The following is a 19,996-nucleotide window of genomic DNA, read 5'->3' on the forward strand; positions in this document are numbered from 1 at the left end:
GTGTCCTGTCTCCCCATATAGTCTGTGCCCCCCTGTACCCTCACATCCTGTGCGCCCCCCACCGTGTCCTGTCTCCCCATATAGTCTGTGCCCCCCTGTACCCTCACATCCTGTGCGCCCCCCACCTGCCCCACCGTGTCCTGTCTCCCCATATAGTCTGTGCTCCCCTGTCCTCTCAGGTTCCTCTCCTCCACGCTGAGTCTGTGGGTCTGTCCTCCCATCATGTCCTGTGTTCCCCCCATATCACCTGGGCCCCCCTGTCCCCTTATATCACCTGGGCCCCCCTGTCCCCCCATATAGCCTGGGCCCCTCTGTCCCCCCGTATAGCCTGGGCCCCTCTGTCCCCCCGTATAGTCTGGGCCCCCCTGTCCCCCCGTATAGTCTGGGCCCCCCTGTCCCCTCACGTCCTCCATGCTGTATGTCTGTCCTCCGGTATCCGGTGCTCGGGGTACGGGCTGTGGTGTCCGGTCTCTGTGTTCCGGGTGTCGGGCTCTCTGGGCGTCTCCTCCCCGGTTTACTCTTTCACTTTCACTTACAGACGGTTTCCTAGAAGAGGGAGGAGCCAAGAGGGAACCGAAAGTAAGTGTCACCCGGAACCGCAGACAACCGGGACCCTACAGACACCCGGAACGGCGGACACCCGGGACTTCACAGTCACTACAGAAACCCGGAACCGCGGACACCCGGAACCCTAGAAACATTCCACATCACTCCCGGCTCTCCGCACGGACGGGTAAGGAGCGGTATCCGGGGAAACCAACAACAAGACCCAAGGGAACCCTATACAGTATATATATATGTATGTCTCCTATATACATCATATATGCCCCCATATACAGTATACATGCCCCTATATACATCATATATGTCTCCTATATACAGTATACATGCCCTATATACATCATATATGTCCCCTATATACAGTATACATGCCCTATATACATCATATATGTCTCCTATATACAGTATACATGCCCTATATACATCATATATGTCCCCTATATACAGTATACATGCCCTATATACATCATATATGTCTCCTACATACAGTATACATGCCCCTATATACATCATATATGTCTCCTACATACAGTATACATGCCCCTATATACAGTATATATGTCCCCTATATACAGTATACATGCCCTATATACATCATATATGTCTCCTACATACAGTATACATGCCCCTATATACATCATATATGTCTCCTACATACAGTATACATGCCCCTATATACATCATATATGCCCCTATATACAGTATACATGCCCCTATATACAGTATACATGCCCCTCTATACATCATATATGTCCCCTATATACAGTATACATGCCCCTATATACAGTATATATGTCCCCTATATACAGTATACATGCCCCTATATACATCATATATGTCTCCTATATACAGTATACATGCCCCTATATGCATCATGTGTCTCCTATATACATCATAAATGTCCCCTATATACATCATATATGTCCCCTATATACAGTATACATGCCCGCTATATACATCATATATGTCTCCTATATACATTATACATGCCCCTATATACATCATATATGCCCCTATATACAGTATACATGCCCCTATATACATCATATATGCCCCCTATATACATCATACATGTCTCCTGTATACAGCCGGCATGTCCCCTATATACAGGCTGCTTATCCCTTTATATAAAACCAGATGTCCTTTATACAGCTTGTATATCCCCCTGTAGTCAGTGAATGGTCTTTGGTTCTGCTGTTGACCACTAGATGGCGATCTTCTTATAGGCCCCCCCTGGGGTAGGTCACTATGTTACTTAGCAGTAGCACTGTGAATAGACATATGGGACTGTTTTGTTGTGACGGCCGCCTCCATGACGCCCTTTGCTTTGTTGCTAGGACATGGATCGTGTCCGGAAGGTTCTGGTTCCAGAAGACGTTTACCGCGTCCTCCTCACCGGGAAGAATGATCTGAACGACCTCTTCATCAGGAGATTCCAGTGCACGGCTGAGGTGGTGGGGCCCAGCCTGGCCGGGGGGTCTGCTGGAGCTGGGGGGTCTGCTGCAGTCGGGGGGTCTGACGGAGTTAAGCTTTATGAGAAGCGTCTGCTGGGAGGACCCCTGGTCAGTGTGTGGAAGGATGACCTCACCCAACAAGACACCGACGTGGTGGTGAACGCAGCCAATGAGCAATTGGGGCATTGGGCTGGGCTGGCAGGGGCCCTGGTGAAGGCCGGAGGAGATCAGATCGTCCAGGAAAGTAATGACATCATCTCTAAGAGGGGAAACCTGGCGGTGGGAGACATCGCAGTGACCAGTGCAGGAAGGCTGCCCAGCAAGAAGATTGTCCATGCGGTGGGGCCGCGGTGGTCTCCAGGTATTGCACAGATGTGTGTGGATCAGCTGAGGGAAGCCATCAGAAAGGTGCTGGACTATGTGAGCGTTCAGAGAGACCTCCACTCCGTGGCCATCCCAGCAGTCAGCTCCGGCATCTTCGGCTTTCCTCTTGACCTCTGCGCCGATATCATAGTGACAACCGTAAAGATATTCTGCACCACTACAGGAAGAGCTGACCTGAAGGAGATCCGGCTAGTGAACAACGACGACAAAACCGTGCAAGCCATGAAGTCAGCGTGCGAGAAGATACTCGGGAGTAGTGATAGGCCGAGCGGAGCAACATCCAACTCTGCAACATCCTCCTCCTTCTCCGCCCCATCCTCAACACAGCCCAAGGTTTGGGATCAGGAGGCATCTTCACAACTGCCCCTCACCATTAATGGCCTCAACCTTCACCTTAAGACTGGATGTATTGAGAATGAGAAGGTAAGTGTCATATGAACCAGAACTACTCCTGTGGTTGGGACAAGCTGGGTGATTAGGATTCAAACTGCAGAATAGTGAGTGCAGCTCTGGAGTATAAGGCCCCATTCACACGTCCGTGTCAGTTTTTACTGTCAGGAAATCCTGATCAGGAGACCTCAAATGTCATCAGGATAGTATCAGGATTTCCTGACAGTAATCCGTTTTTACCATCAGGAAACCATCAGGAAAAACCTTCAGGATTTCCTGATGAGAAAAAAAAAATAGTTCTTAATATGGTCTAGTATGCCAACATAAGGGATGATGGGAGTTGTACTTCTGCAACCTGGATGGCCACAGGCTGCAGAACTACAACTCCCATCATGGCCTGTCAGCAGAGGCATGATGGGAGTTGTACTTCTGCAACCTGGATGGCCACAGGCAGCAGAAGTACAACTCCCATCATGGCCTGTCAGCAGAGGCATGATGGGAGTTGTACTTCTGCAACCTGGATGGCCACAGGCAGCAGAAGTACAACTCACATCATGGCCTGTCAGCAGAGGCATGATGGGAGTTGTACTTCTGCAACCTGGATGGCCACAGGCAGCAGGAGTACAACTCCCATCATGGCCTGCATGATGGGAGTTTTAGTTCGGGGGGGGGATGTTGTATCTCACCTGTCGGCGGCGGCTGGTGGTGAGTCCCGGGCGGGCCGGCGGAGATGCAGAGAAGAGTGGCGAGCTGGGTGATCGGGCGGCTGCTGTCCGGTCCGGCGGTGCAGCGAAGAGTGGTGAGTCCCGGGGGGGGGGGGCGCTGGCGTTGTGCGTACGGGCAATCCGGCGGCTGCGGTCCGGGGGAGGGGGGGTTGGCTGCATGCTGTCCGTGGGAGGGGGGGAAGCTGTCCGGTCCGGGGGGGGGGGGAGGGGGGGGGTTGGTGCATGCTGTCCGGTCCGGGGGGGGGGGTGCGGGGGTTGGAAGCTGTCCGGTCCGGGGGGAGGGGGCGGAGTTGGTGGAAGCTGTCCGGGGGCGGGGGTCGTGGCGCCGGGAGGGAGGCCTGTGCTGCCGCTGCCTGTGCGGTGGGGAGGTAGGGGTGCCAGTGGCTGCGGGGGCCGGCCGGCTCTCACTTATCCGGAATCACGGGCACTTTCCTGATGTACTTCAGGAAAGTGCCCGTGATTCCGGCGCTCCCATAGACTTCTATGGAAGCGTCCGGGCCGGAATTCCGGATAAAAATAGGACATGTCCTATTTTTCCGGATCTATTTTCTGGAACGGACACCCTTCTGGAGAAATCCGGAAGGGTGTCCGTGACTAATTAAAGTGTATGGGTCCGGAAATCCGTCCGGATTTCCTGATAGGAAATCCGGATGGTTTTTCCGGACGTGTGAAGGGGGCCTAATACAGGATGTAACTCAGGATCAGTAATGACATATCATAGAGACATGTCAAAAGTTTTGATTGGTCCGGGTCTGAGTGTTCACACCTGTAATGATCGGGAGAACGAGCCGGGAGACGACCACACTAAGCATAGTCCACCCCTACTCTGTGTTAGAGAATCCCAACTATACTTACCTGGCAGGGGAGATACCATGATCACTAAGGTGGTTCTCCCAGGGGGAGGCTCCTCCATTGCACTCCGGGTGTGCTGACCCCTGCGATTTCCCCAAATGCGGGAAACTCGACTGCATAATTTGTGGTAGTGGGCGACTGCGTTCGCGCTTTCCCCTGAAAAAAAAAGAAAAAGAAAAAATCCCAACTGAAAACCAACTGCCAGTAGTAATGGGAAAGATCATGTGACTGCAGTTAAACTGAGCATGTGTGACCCAACCTAGTGGAGGCCTGGCGGGCCGTAACCAGGGGCAACAGGTTATCAAACAGAATAGCACATGATTCGTGAGTCTATATCTCTCACATGTTACATTTTAATAAATAGTTGTACATTGGAGATACAGTAAGAATGAGTATCTGATCCTCTGCTGATCCTTTACACATAATGGAGAGGGGGGGGTAATATTTCTGGTCTGTCACCTGTGAGAGACAGAATCTATAGAACATTCCAGATAATCACATTGTAGGATTTATGGATAATTATTCTGCATTTTATTACATGAAATAAGGATTTGATACAATAGAAGAAGAGAAGTTCCTATTTGGGGCAGAAACCTTAGTTTGCAGTTACAGAGGTCGGACGTTTCCTGGAGGTCTTGACCAGGTTTGCAGGGATTGTGTCCCCCTCCTCTATACACATCTTCTCCACAGCTTTCAGGTTTCGGGGCTGTCGCTGGGGGCAACATTCAGTTTCAGCTCCCTCCAAAGATTTTCTATTGGGTTCAGGTGTGGAGACTGTCGGCCGCTCCAGGACCATGAAATGCTTCTTACCGAGCTGCTCCTTAGTTGTCCCGGCTGTGGGTCTCCTCCTTAGTTGTCCCGGCTGTGGGTTTCCTCCTTAGTTGTCCCAGCTCTGTGTTTCCTCCTTAGTTGTCCCAGCTCTGTGTTTCCTCCTTAGTTGTCTCGGCTGTGGGTTTCCTCCTTAGTTATCCCAGCTGTGTGTTTCCCCCTTAGTTGTCCCAGCTGTGGGTTTCCTCCTTAGTTGTCCCGGCTGTGTGTTTCCTCCTTAGTTGTCCTGTCTGTGGGTTTCCTCCTTAGTTGTCCCGGTTGTGGGTTTCCCCCTTAGTTGTCCCAGCTGTGGGTTTCCTCCTTAGTTGTCCCGGCTGTGGGTTTCCTCCTTAGTTGTCCTGTGTGTTTCCTCCTTAGTTGTCCCGGCTGTGGGTTTCCTCCTTAGTTGTCCTGTGTGTTTCCTCCTTAGTTGTCCCGGCTGTGGGTTTCCTCCTTAGTTGTCCCAGCTGTGGGTTTCCTCCTTAGTTGTCCCGGCTGTGAGTTTCCTCCTTAGTTGTCCCAGCTGTGTGTTTCCTCCTTAGTTGTCCCGGCTCTGGGTTTCCTCCTTAGTTGTCCCGGCTGTGAGTTTCCTCCTTAGTTGTCCCAGCTGTGGGTCTCCTCCTTAGTTGTCCCGGCTCTGGGTTTCCTCCTTAGTTGTCCCGGCTGTGAGTTTCCTCCTTAGTTGTCCCGGCTCTGTGTTTCCTCCTTAGTTGTCCCGGCTCTGTGTTTCCTCCTTAGTTGTCCCGGCTGTGAGTTTCCTCCTTAGTTGTCCCGGCTGTGAGTTTCCTCCTTAGTTGTCCCGGCTGTGTGTTTTCTCCTTAGTTGTCCCGGCTGTGAGTTTCCTCCTTAGTTGTCCCGGCTGTGTGTTTTCTCCTTAGTTGTCCCGGCTGTGGGTTTCCTCCTTAGATGTCCCGGCTGTGTGTTTCCTCCTTAGTTGTCCCGGCTGTGTGTTTTCTCCTTAGTTGTCCCGGCTGTGTGTTTCCTCCTTAGTTGTCCCGGCTGTGTGTTTCCTCCTTAGTTGTCCCGGCTGTGTGTTTCCTCCTTAGTTGTCCCGGCTGTGTGTTTCCTCCTTAGTTGTCCCGGCTGTGTGTTTCCTCCTTAGTTGTCCCGGCTGTGTGTTTCCTCCTTAGTTGTCCCGGCTGTGGGTTTCCTCCTTAGTTGTCCCAGCTGTGTGTTTCCTCCTTAGTTGTCCCGGCTGTGTGTTTCCTCCTTAGTTGTCCCGGCTGTGGGTTTCCTCCTTAGTTGTCCCGGCTGTGGGTCTCCTCCTTAGTTGTCCCGGCTGTGGGTTTCCTCCTTAGTTGTCCCGGCTGTGGGTCTCCTCCTTAGTTGTCCCGGCTGTGGGTTTCCTCCTTAGTTGTCCCGGCTGTGGGTCTCCTCCTTAGTTGTCCCGGCTGTGGGTTTCCTCCTTAGTTGTCCCGGCTGTGGGTCTCCTCCTTAGTTGTCCCGGCTGTGTGTTTCCTCCTTAGTTGTCCCGGCTGGGGGTTTCCCCCTTAGTTGTCCCAGCTGAGTGTCTCCCCCTTAGTTGTCCCGGCTGTGTGTTTCCTCCTTAGTTGTCCCGGCTGTGGGTTTCCTCCTTAGTTGTCCCGGCTGTGTGTCTCCTCCTTAGTTGTCCCGGCTGAGTGTCTCCTCCTTAGTTGTCCCGGCTGGGGGTTTCCTCCTTAGTTGTCCTGGCTGTGTGTTTCCTCCTTAGTTGTCCCGGCTGTGTGTTTCCTCCTTAGTTGTCCCGGCTGTGTGTTTCCTCCTTAGTTGTCCCGGCTGTGGGTTTCCTCCTTAGTTGTCCCGGCTCTGGGTTTCCTCCTTAGTTGTCCCGGCTGTGGGTTTCCTCCTTAGTTGTCCCGGCTCTGGGTTTTGGGTCATTGTCAGCTGGAAGACCCGGCCACCTACCATCTTCATTGCTCTTACTGAGGGAAGGAGGTTGTTGCCCAAAATCTGGCAATAGTTGTTTGCCCTATCCATCCTCCCTTCTATACTGTGCGGTTGTCCTGTCCCCTTTGCAGAAAAGCCCCCATTACATGATGCCCCCATGCTTCACAGTTGGGACTGTGTTCTTGGGGTTGTATTCATTCTTCTTCTTCCTCCAAACACGATGAGTGGAGTTGATACCAAAATGTTTTATTTTGGTGTCATCTGACCACATGACCTTCTCCCATTTCTCCTCTGGATCATCTAGATCAGTCATGTCAAACCCCGGCCGCGGGCCAAGTCTGGCCCATGGTGCCACTATTTTTGGCCCACCAGGCAATTCATAGTTTCAATTACATCTGGCCCATCATGACTACTATATAAGAGACTATGGGGAGGGCTGGCTACTATATAAGAGACTATGGGGAGGGCTGGCTACTATATAAGAGACTATGGGGGAGGGCTGGCTACTATATATGAGACTATGGGGAGGGCTGGCTACTATATAGGAGACTACGGGGAGGGCTGGCTACTATATAAGAGACTATGGGAGAGGGCTGGCTACTATATAAGAGACTATGGGGGAGGGCTGGCTACTATATATGAAACTATGGGGGAGGGCTGGCTACTATGTAAGAGACTATGGGGGAGGGCTGGCTACTATATAAGACTACTGGGGAGGGCTGGCTACTATAAGAGACTGGGGGAGGGATGGCTACTATGTAGGAGACTATGGGGGAGGGCTGGCTACTTTATAAGAGACTTTGGGGGAGGCCTGGCTACTATATAAGAGACTGGGGGAGGGCTGGCTACTATATAAGACTACTGGGGAGGGCTGGCTACTATAAGAGACTATGGGGAGGGCTGGCTACTATATAAGAGACTGGGGGAGGGCTGGACACTATATAAGAGACTATAGGGGAAGGCTGGCTACTATATATGAGACTATGGGGAGGGCTGGCTACTATATAGGAGACTACGGGGAGGGCTGACTACTATGTAAGAGACTATGGGGAGGGCTGGCTACTATATAAGAGACTTTGGGGGAGGGCTGGCTACTATATAAGACTACAGGGGAGGGCTGGCTACTATATAAGACTACTGGGGAGGGCTGGCTACTATAAGAGACTGGGGGAGGGCTGGCTACTATATAAGAGACTATGGGGGAGGGCTGGCTACTATATATGAGACTATGGGGGAGGGCTGGCTACTATATAAGAGATTTTGGGGGAGGGCTGGCTACTATATAAGACTACAGGGGAGGGCTGGCTACTATATAAGACTACTGGGGAGGGCTGGCTACTATAAGAGACTGGGGGAGGGCTTGCTACTATATAAGAGACTATGGGGGAGGGCTGGCTACTATGTAAGAGACTATGGGGGAGGGCTGGACACTATATAAGAGACTTTGGGGGAGGGCTGGCTAGTACATAAGACTACTGGGGAGGGCTGGCTACTATAAGAGAATATGGGGGAGGGATGGCTACTATATAAGAGACTATGGGGAGGGCTGGCTACTATATAAGAGACTATGGGGGAGGGCTGGCTACTATATAAGAGACTATGGGGGAGGGCTGGCTACTATATATGAGACTATTGGGAGGGCTGGCTACTATATAGGAGACTACGGGGGAGGGCTGACTACTATGTAAGAGACTATGGAGAGGGCTGGCTACTATATAAGAGACTTTGGGGGAGGGCTGGCTACTATATAAGACTACAGGGGAGGGCTGGCTACTATATAAGACTACTGGGGAGGGCTGGCTACTATAAGACTGGGGGAGGGCTGGCTACTATATAAGAGACTATGGGGGAGGGCTGGCTACTATATAAGAGACTATGGGGGAGGGCTGGCTACTATATATGAGACTATGGGGGAGGGCTGGCTACTATATAAGAGACTTTGGGGGAGGGCTGGCTACTATATGGGACATTTGGGGGGCTGGCTACTATTTGGGCACTATTGGGAGGGCTGGCTAATATGTGGGACAATTTTGGTTGGGTTGGCTACTACATGGGGCAAAATTGTGTGGTTGGCTATTATATGTGTTGGGGTTTAATCATGGCATAGTAATTTATCATGTCATTTATCATAGTGCACTGGGCTGAGGGACGCACACCACTGACAGTACCAGGAACACTGCACGCTGCTCTGACTGTGCCAGGACTGCCTCATTTGTGCTTCAATAATTATCATGGTTGGCCTGCGACTTTGTCCAATTTTTTAAATTTTGGCCCACTGTGTATCTGAGTTTGACACCTCTGATGTAGATGGTCATTGGGCCTGGACATGTGCTGGTGTGAACAGGGGGGACCTTGTGTGCCCTGCATGATCCATGATGGTGTAGTGTGATACTACAGTAATCTATGAGACTGTGGTCCCAGCTCTCTTCATGTCATTCACCAGGTCCTCCCATGTAGTTCTGGACTGACTCTTGACCTTTCTCAGAATCATCCTGACCTCATGAGACAAGATCTTACATGAAGCCCCAAACTGAGGAAGATTCACAGTCATCTTGTGTTTCCTTCATTCTGCAATAATTGCGCTAGTAGTTGTTGCCTTATCACCAAGCTGCTGCCTATTGTTCTGTAGCCTATCCCAGCAGGGCCGGGACAAAGGGTAGGCGATGGCCTAGGGTGTCATCTCCTGCTGAATTACAGGGGGCGCAATGTATCCTAAAGTAAAAATCCCCCCACCTGACCTCACCCGCGGCAGCTTTCCTTCCCCGCTCTGCCCCCAGTAGCTGGACCTGCTCTCCTCCTCTCTTCTGCTTGGCTCCAGAGCTGAAGAAAAGCTTCTGACCAATGTCACATGACGTCCAGAGCCAATCAAGAGAGGGGAGAAGTGCAGAGACAACCCCCGCCCCCCCCCCCCCCCTGCCGACAGATGAGGCTGTGGTAGAACTACAATTCCCAGCATGCACCTGTGTGGCTGAGGTAGAATAACAAACAACTCTCGGCATGCTCCTGTGTGTCTGTGGTAGAACTACAACTCCCAGCATGATCCTGTGTGGCTGTGGTATAAAAACGACTCCGAGTATGATCCTGTGTGGCTGTGGTAGAACAATGACTCCCAGCATGATCCTGTGGCTGTGGTAGAACTACAGCTCTCAGCAGGATCCTGTGGCTGTAGTAGAACTACAGCTCTCAGCATGCTCCTGTGTTGCTGTGTTAGAACTAAAGCTCCCAGCATGATCCTATGTGGCTGTGGTAGAACAACAACTCTCAGCATGCTCCTGTGTGGCTGTGGTAGAACAACAACTCCCAGCATGCTCCTGTGTGGCTGTGGTAGAACAACAACTCCCAGCATGCTCCTGTGTGGCTGTGGTAGAACAACAACTCCCAGGATGCTCCTGTGTGGCTGTGGTAGAACTACAACTCCACCATCCTAAGCCACCCCCGATGCTCCTCCCCCGGACCAGAGACAGATGAGCAGAACGATACTCCAGCGGACAGGGCTCCCTGCAGACCAGATATAGCAGCAGTATATAGTACGGCCCCCCTACCGCTCTGAGGGACAGTGAACTGGCCCCCTGTGTAAAAGTTTAGGGACCCCTTCTATACACTATATGGGGGCAACCAGGAGACTATACTGTATGTGGGGTCTATACACATTTGCCTTTTGCCTTCTCTGCCTAGGGCACCAAAACTCCTTGTCCCGGCGCTGCATCCCAGCCTTGTGCAGGTCTACAGTATTGTCCCTGGTGTCCTTAGACATCTCTAAAGCCTTGGCTATTGTGGAGAGGTTGGAGTGTGAGGACAGGTGATTATTATACAGGTAATGAGATGACACAGGTGCAGGTAATCCAGGTAATGAGGGCAGAGGAGGAGGAGCTTCTTATAGAGAAACTAAGGGCCCTTTTACACAGAAAGATTATCTGACAGATTATCTGCCAAAGATTTGAAGCCAAAACCAGGAATGGATTTGAAAAGAGGAGAAATCTCAGGCTTTCCTTTATTACCTGATCTCTATTTATAGTCCATTCCTGGCTTTGGCTTCAAATCTTTGGCAGATAATCTGTCAGATAATCTTTCCGTGTAAAAGGGCCCTAACAGCTCTGTGAGAGGCAGAAGTCCTGCTGGTCGGTCGGTGACTAAGGGTATAAACCCACACACCGTATATGCAGCGTATTTGCTGCTGCGATACGCAGCAAACTCGCAGCAAACTCGCAGCAGATTAGATCTAAATAACTGAACACAGCATCAAATCTGTACCAACAAATCTTCTGCGTTTTTGTTGCATATCTGCTGCGTATACGGTGTGTGGGTTTATACCCTTAGGGTACAAACACACACAGCAGATTTGATGGTGCAGATTTGATGCTGTTTTCAGTTATTTAGATCGTATCTGCTGCGTATTTGCTGCGTATCGCAGCAGTAAATACGCAGCGTATATGCCGTGTGTGTTTGTACCCTAAATCCTTATTTCATGGAATAAAATGGTGAATAATTATCTATAAATCCTACTATGTGATTATCTGGAATGTTCTATAGATTCTGTCTCTCACAGGTCAAGTTACCGACCAGAAATATTACCCGCCCCCCCTCCAGAACCTGCAATATCAGCAGCGTGTCAGATACTTATTTCCCCCTCTGTGTGTTTCATTCACATAATGCGTCCGTATAGACCTAGCTTCTATGTGACACCAGTGCAGGTAAAATACGGTCTAAGGCCAGATTCACACGGAACGGATCTTCTGACATGCTGCTGTGAGTATGTAAATGCTGCCCCATTAACCCCCGCTGGCTGGTGCATACATTACCTGCTCCACACTCCGGCTTGGCAGCGCACTAATTGAGTGGGACGTCCAGCCGGTAACCCCCAAAACAAGCCGAAGCGCGGAGCAGGTACAGTATGCTCTGGCTATTGGGGGGTTAACAGGGCGGCATTTACATACTCGCAGCGGGATGTCAATCTCTCTGCGAGTCTTCTCATTCAAAATGCAGCGTAAAATCCGCTGCGGATACATTACGTGTGAATCTGGTCTAATACTTCTATGTTCATGCTGGGTCCACAGTGATCTGTCCTGACCCAGAGAAGGAGCTGTGTACCATAGTGTGTGGGGGGGATGTAATACTGTGATAGAAAACTACAGAGTCGTCTTATATTGATCTTTTTCTTCCAGACAGAAATCATTGTGAACTCAGTCTCCTCAGATCTAACCCTGAGCCGTGGAGTCATATCCCAAGCCATTTACAGCAAAGCTGGTGCGAAGCTTCAGGAGGAAATCAGGAAAAAAGGTCCCGGGTCCGGCCACATGATCCCCACCCGCGGCTACAACCTGTCCTGCGGATATGTCTACCATGTGATACTACCGCTCGATTCCCAATATATGGCAGAGAAGGTAAGGGTTGTCTTCCTGGGCCTCACACTACTACACTTACCGGTAAGACTATGGGCTCCATGATGTCTCTGCCCCTGACATATACCGATGACAGTCTGATCCCTTTAATTCCCTATTGTATCTTTAGAGGTGTCAGAGTCGGGGGTCTCCACATCATGATGTCTGTGCTCTCTCAGGGTTACTCTTCATTCAGAGGTCACGGTTTGTCACCATCGCTTGGTGCGTAATTATATAATATTACATGTGAGATGTTTTCCAGATTCTACCAGAAGTCACCAAGGAGTGTCTGATGAGAGCGCGTCAGCACAGGTCTCCATCCATCTCATTCCCAGCTTTGGGGACTGGAGCCATTGGTTTGTATAAAGGAATTGTGGCGGACATCATGACCCAGACGGTTCTCGACTTCGCCAGACAATTCCCGTGCATGATGGACGTTTATTTCGTCATCCACCCAAGTGACAAGGAAACATTGAAGGTTCATCTTAGTTTATAGGGAGCAAGGGGAATTTGGGCAATTTGTTGGATACAAGGGATTAAGGAGGCCTAGGTGGGATATAAGAAAGTGTTGTGGGCATGCTTTGTGACCTGTGCAGAGGGCAGTGTGTAGGCTAAGCGAGGAAATGAGTTGTGACCATCATCTATTGATATCTGTCAGATAGTGTGGTGTGTATGACCTGTACGGAGGTCACTGTGCAGGTGGAGAGGGGAGCTGTGAACATCACTTATTGACTGTTATAGGAGTGTGTTATGGGCATGATCTCTGACCTGCGCAGGGTAAGGGAGGAGCTAGATTCAGCCCCCAGCGTACTACATAATGTACGTAATGACTTCCTGCTCCTTTACACTAAAACACTACAATACTAGGGACACCCTAGAGGAGGAGGGTGGGGTTAACTACAATACCAGGGGCATCATGGGAGGTGGGGTTAACTACAATACCAGGGGCATCATGGGGGTGGGGTTAATTACAATACCAGGGGCATCATGGGAGGTGGGGTTAACTACAGTTTAAGCGGCATCATGAGGGGGGTTAATTACAATACCATGGGCATCATAGGGGTGGGGTTAACTACAGTATAAGGGGCATCATGAGGGGTGGGGTTAATTACAATACCAGGGGCATCATGGGGGGTTGGGGTCAACTACAATCAGTAGCGGATTTTAATAGGTTCGTTTCGGGCGGTACGCCGGGGCCCTGAGCTCATAAGGGGCCCATGGCCACCCAAAAAAACTTATACTTTAAGCGGTGTACTGTCACCTGGCTACAATTCTGCAATGATTTGCAAAAAATCACAGCTTTTTTTACCGCAAATTGTGCAAATTTTGTGCAAAATCAGGACATCATGACATTCTCTATCCTGTACTATGAACACCACGCTAGTGCTGCTATAGTTACTGTAGGGTGGGGGGCCCAGGCCTGGTGAACAGCTTGGGGCCTATGGTAAAGTTAATCTGCCTCGACTACAATACCAGGGGCATCATGGGGGGTGGGGTTAACCACAATACCAGGGGCATCATGGGGGGTGGGGTTAACCACAATACCAGGAGCATCATTTGGGCTGGGGCTAACTACAATACAAAGGGCATCATAGGGGTGGGGTTAACTACAATACAAAGGGCATCATAGGGGTGGCGTTAATTATAATAGTAGGGTCATCCTTGAGGGGGGGAGCAATACTTTGCTTTGCCCTGGGTGCTCCTGGAACTCTTGGCATCATGTGTCATTATTACTTTGAGAGCTCCGATACCATTTAAATCTTTGTGGCTGTGTCCGTACAGTCCCATGATGTTTTAAACCATTTGGGATCTCCCAGGGTTAATAATGATACATGATGCCGGGAGTTCCCATAATCCGCCCCATTGCACATCGTCCGAATATACAGACTGTGCACAGATCGTGTGATAAGGTCTTATGGTTCTTTATTGGCCTAATGACGGTACAAGGATTGGTCGGTCGCACTGCTACAGTAATAATCCGTATTCTCTTGCTTTCTCCTTGAAGGCTTTTCAGCACAAGTTCAGAACATGTGAAAACCTGAGTAATAAGACTGTGGAGCCTACCGAGAGGTGGAGAGGTGAGCTGGTGGGATACACTGGGGGGGGGACCAGACCCCACTTTATAGGGTCACATTCTAATATTCTTACTGCCTGCAGCCACCACTAGGGGGAGCTCATGAGCTCTACAGCAGAGGTCTCTCTAGCTGTTGAAAACCATAATTTCCAGCATATCTAGACAGCCATTGGCATGCTGGGAGTTGTAGTTTTTTAATAGCTGTAAGGTCAAAGGTTAAAGATCACTGCTGTAGACGGTTGCTGATCATGAACCCTCTATATTAGGTGTCTGCAATGGATGGGACAGTCCTGATGGACCATCTGACCCTTTCTTTCTGTTTTGCAGCCCCGGAGTCTCCTGCTGAAGTAATGTGTGTAAGCATCAGCGGAGAGCGCAGTGAGGAGGAGGCGGAGGCGGAGGCCTGGCTGCGGGGGGTCCTCTCCTATGACCCCCTGATCATACACAACAACCTCCTGCTGCTCTTTGGAAGTGAAGAATATGAGGCTTTAGCATCTGGTTCCTCAAGTGTTGATACAGCAGGTGTAGAAGAAGATCTGATCAACGGTCGGGTCACCCTCAGGATCAGCGGTCCTAAGCCAGACAGGGTAATGGTGGCCGTACAGGCAGAGCGCCTCCTCCTGGATGTGCAGGATAAGCTGGCTGAGTCCCTGCAGGAGGAGCTGCTGGAGGCCGCAGTCGTCTGGTTCTATGAAAGTCAATCAGAAAGTCACAAATACTCGGCAAAGGCCGCCAGAGAACTGGAGGAAGCCCACGCCTCCAAAACCAACATCACCCTGAAGGCGCCGCCCGGTCATGTGATTGACATCGTGAACCGCACTGCACGGCAGGGAGGGCGAAAGTATGACATCCGGAGACGAAGTAAGTGTATATAATATATATTTACATATACAGGACCTACATTAACAGGTTGGGGGTCTCAATAGTTACAGTAATCACCAATCCCACAAGGCCTTCCCCTTAGGGAACCTGACTAAGGTATAATTTGTAGAAGGGGCTATTGGTAAGGATTTAGTCAGCGATCACATCGTGCTCTTCTGTGGACAGATTCTACATTGCACCGTTTTTTTTTCCGGTCTGTACTATCCGCAGTTTGTATCAGAGCATTGTACATTGTGTTTTTAACTTTCTTCTATCTACCCTTTTCTATTGCATTATATTTTATGAATTAAAAGTTATATCTTGGTCAGGTTCCCTAAAGGAGAGCTTTATTCCCCAGGGCGTTTGGCCTTGTGGGATTGGTGATTATTATAACATATATTATCACCTTTGACTAATATATGCAGGAAAGTTACACATAGGGCACATCTCCTCATACTCCTGATACTGGGGCACAGCGGGGCACATCACCTGATACTGGGGCAAAGCGGGGCACATCACCTGATACTGGGGCACTGCGGGGTAATCTCCTGATACTGGGGCACATCTCCTGATACTGGGGCACTGCGGGGCACATCTCCTGATACTGTGGCACTGTGGGGCACATCTCCTGATACTGTGGCACTGTGGGGCACATCTCCTGATACTGTGGGGCACATCTCCTGATACTGTGGGGCACATCTCCTGATACTGTGGCACTGCTGGGCACATCTCCTGATACTGTGGCACTGCTGGGCACATCTCCTGATACTGTGGCACTGCGGGGCACATCTCCTGATACTGTGGCACTGCGGGGCACATCTCCTGATACTGGGGCACAATGGGGCACATCTCCTGATACTGGGGCACAATGGGGCACATCTCCTGATACTGGGGCACAATAGGGCACATCTCCTGATACTGGCGCACTGTGGGGCACATCTCCTGATACTGTGGCACTGTGGGCACATCTCCTGATACTAGGGCACAATAGGGGAACATCTCCTGATACTGGGGCACAATAGGGGAACATCTCCTGATACTGGGGCACAACTCCTGATACTGTGGCACTGCTGGGCACATCTCCTGATACTGTGGCACTGCTGGGCACATCTCCTGATACTGTGGCACTGTGGGGCACATCTCCTGATACTGTGGCACTGTGGAGCACATCTCCTGATACTGGAGCACTGCAGGGCTTATCTCCTGATACTGGTGCACTCTGGTGAACGTCTCCTGTTAGTCCTGATACTGGGGAATTGGGGGCACATCTCCTGATACAGGCGCACTGTGGGGCACATCTCTTGATACTGTGGCACTGTGGGGCACATCTCCTGATACTGGGGAACAATGGGGCACATCTCCTGATACTGTGGCACTGTGGTGCACATCTCCTGATACTGGGGCACAATGGGGCACATCTCCTGATACTGGGGCACAATGGGGCACATCTCCTGATACTGTGGCACTGTGGGGCACATCTCCTGATACTGGGGAACATCTCCTGATACTGTGGCACTGTGGGGCACATCTCCTGATACTGGCGCACTGTGGGGCACATCTCCTGATACTGTGGCACTGTGGGGCACATCTCCTGATACTGTGGCACTGTGGTGCACATCTCCTGATACTGGGGCACAATGGGGCACATCTCCTGATACTGTGGCACTGTGGGGCACATCTCCTGATACTGTGGCACTGTGGGGCACATCTCCTGATACTGGGGCACAATGGGGCACATCTCCTGATACTGGGGCACAATGGGGCACATCTCCTGATACTGGGGCACATCTCCTGATACTGTGGCACTGTGGGACACATCTCCTGATACTGTGGCACTGTGGGGCACATCTCCTGATACTGGGGCACAATAGGGCACATCTCCTGATACTGGGGCACAATGGGGCACATCTTCTGATACTAAGGCACAATGGGGCACATCTCCTGATACTGGGGCACAATGAGGCACATCTCCTGATACTGGGGCACTGTGGAGCACGTCTCCTGATACTGATGTATTGTGGGTCACATCTCCCGATACTGGGGCACTGTGGGGCATGTCTCCTGAAACTGGCACACTGCAGACACATCTCCTAAGTTACACTCACGGCTGCAGCATGGATCATGGAGATGGTAGGAGTGATCGTCCTCATGATGGAGTTTGCTCCATTAGTCGGGCTGTGGGCTGCAGGACATGTAATGGGGCCATATCCCCCTCCCACACAAACTACACCATTAATGGGGAGAATTGCATAGAATGAGGGACACAAGACGAGAGCCAGCTCTTTTTACCTATGAAGCCTCCAACGTAATTGTTTCCTTCAGGTTTACTCTCCCTCCAAAAAGTCCAGATAAGTTTGAAGCCGGAGATCGAGCCAGTGAAGGAGAGTAGTCCGGAGTTCAAAGAACAGAGTAGAGAATTCCAGAAAGCAGGTCTCGTCCTTCTAAAGGTAACCCCATTATGTGTATGGGTAGATATAGGGGTGCAGATGTAGCAGTGGTCAGCATGGAGAAGCAGCACTCTATGTGAGGGACGGGCAGGATAATCACACTCTCCACTCTCTGTAGATGGAGACGGTGCAGAACAAGCTCCTGGCCGGGGTCTTCCAGTCCAAGAAAGAAGCGGCAGAGAAAAGGCAGAAGATGTTGGGCACCGAGCAGATGTATCAGCTGGTTCCCAGACAGTTCTGGAAGGACATCTGTGCTGGTGGATTCCACAGACTATACGTGACGCCCCATGGTAAGAAGCCGCAATGGCCAAACTTACTGCTTAAGCAATATACCCCGGACTGATGCAGAGTTACTGCATGTGCAGTGTGCTTAAAGGGAACCTGTCACTAGGTTTATTCTGCCTTAGATGAGGGCAGGTATAAACTAGTGACAGAAATGCTGAACAGATCAGTTTATTACTTCTATCACTCTGTTCAGCTGTGCAGGAGAATAGGATTCTTGCCACACCCCGCCCCCACCCTCCAGCTGCTGATTGGCAGCTGACTCCCTATACACAGCATGAATAGATAACTGCCAATCAGCAACTGATGGGTGGAGTTTTCTGGTTCTTATGAATATCCAGGACTACTGGGCTCATGCACATAATGGAGAGGACTACTTACTCATGTTATTCAAGGGGAGATCTCTGGGTCAGCTGCACAGAGCAATGTAAATGATACATCATCCTGTTCAGCTTCTCTGCCACTAGTTTATGCTACCATGAGATAGGACAGCATAAACTTACTGACAGAGTCTCTTTAAAGGGGTTATCCAGTGCTACAAAAACATGGCCACTTTCTTTCAGAGATAACACGACTCTTGTCTCCATTTCAGGTGCGGTTTGCAATTAAGCTCCATTCACTTAAATGGAACTGAGCAGCAAAACCCCACCCAAGCAGGAGACAAGAGTGGGGCTGTCTCTGGAAGAAAGTGGCCATGTTTTTGAAGTGCTGGATAACCTTTTTAACATGTTCTGGAGTTGCGTCATCCCTGTCAGCCTCACTGGAAGGATCATTTGACTTCTGGAGGATGCAATGATGGGCTGCCATCACTACTGACTCCTGGTGATAGCTATCAAAAACACAAATCTAACCCTTGTGAATACACCCCTATACCAGTGTGAGAGGTGGCCACAACAAGCCTGTGACAAAGGGCGCCCCCGTATTTAACCCTTGGTGCTGTGTTCTCAGTTCCCTGGCATCGAGGTATAAATCTGTAATGTAACTATGAATCAGATGAGGACAGTGGGATTTGCTGCAGTCACTGATGGCTCCCCACGTGCCCCGGGTATCATGTGCTCTTCTCTCTCTTTTAGAACAAAAGTATAGAGACGGGGTTTACTTTAAGAAGACTCTGCCCAACATCATGCAGAGGTTCCAGGCATCCAAGTTGAAAGACGGGCTGTTCTATATCCTCCAGGCTGAGGTGGTGACTGGTGCCACCGCCATATATACCCATACCCAGCCAGTTCTCTCCTGTAAAGGGTCAGACGCTCTGCAGGTATATGACAACCTGAATGATGGAGGGAGGTCTCCAGAGCATTGGAGCATATATGATCGTTTCCAAGCAAATCCCCAGTATGTGTTCACCTGCAGAAGTAAAGCGTAATGCTGTGCGTACAGTGGAGGCGGCCATGCGGTCTCTCTACACTATGGCCAGTAACACCTCTGTGCCTTGTGTTATGTGATAGGCTACATGACAGCTGTGTACACATTAGTTGTAAACATCTGTAGTAAGTGAACACAGCGCAATATAATCCAATTCTCTGCTATACACTGGTGACTACGGCTATTCTGTATCGCGTGCCTTATAGATACCTAGAGATGGAAACCTGTATACTGATTCACTGTGATTAACAGAATAAACATATAATCTACTATTAGCCCAGTGTCCATGTGTGTGTGGGTGTAATAGCTGAGCCCAGTGTACATGTGTATGGGGGAGGAGGAATAGCTGAGCCCAGTGTACATGTGTATGGAGGAGGAATAGCTGAGCCCAGTGTACATGTGTATGGGGGAGGAGGAGGAATAGCTGAGCCCAGTGTACATGTGTATGGGAGGGGGGAGGAGGAATAGCTGAGCCCAGTGTACATGTGTATGGAGGAGGAATAGCTGAGCCCAGTGTACATGTGCATGGAGGAGGAGGAATAGCAGAGCC

At 50.4% G+C, this 19,996-nt stretch overlaps 1 protein-coding gene and 1 non-coding gene across 2 annotated transcripts; both read left to right on the forward strand.

Annotated features, from left to right (window-relative positions):
* The first annotated feature begins 401 nt into the window (after window positions 1-401).
* On the forward strand, window positions 402-19,721 carry PARP9 (poly(ADP-ribose) polymerase family member 9). The gene is made up of 9 exons (XM_069982487.1): window positions 402-733; window positions 1,899-2,822; window positions 12,202-12,420; window positions 12,680-12,895; window positions 14,423-14,495; window positions 14,819-15,352; window positions 17,675-17,799; window positions 17,918-18,089; window positions 19,155-19,721. The coding sequence occupies exons 2-9, from the start codon at window positions 1,902-1,904 to the stop codon at window positions 19,445-19,447; spliced, it is 2,553 nt and encodes an 850-aa protein (XP_069838588.1). The 5' UTR covers window positions 402-733; window positions 1,899-1,901; the 3' UTR covers window positions 19,448-19,721.
* Window positions 4,362-4,525, forward strand: LOC138802259 (U1 spliceosomal RNA). The gene has a single exon (XR_011364725.1). It is a non-coding gene; the product is annotated as a U1 spliceosomal RNA (small nuclear RNA).
* Window positions 19,722-19,996: the final 275 nt, after the last annotated feature.

Source organism: Dendropsophus ebraccatus, chromosome 9 (assembly GCF_027789765.1).
Source record: "Dendropsophus ebraccatus isolate aDenEbr1 chromosome 9, aDenEbr1.pat, whole genome shotgun sequence".
Lineage (NCBI taxonomy): Eukaryota > Metazoa > Chordata > Amphibia > Anura > Hylidae > Dendropsophus > Dendropsophus ebraccatus.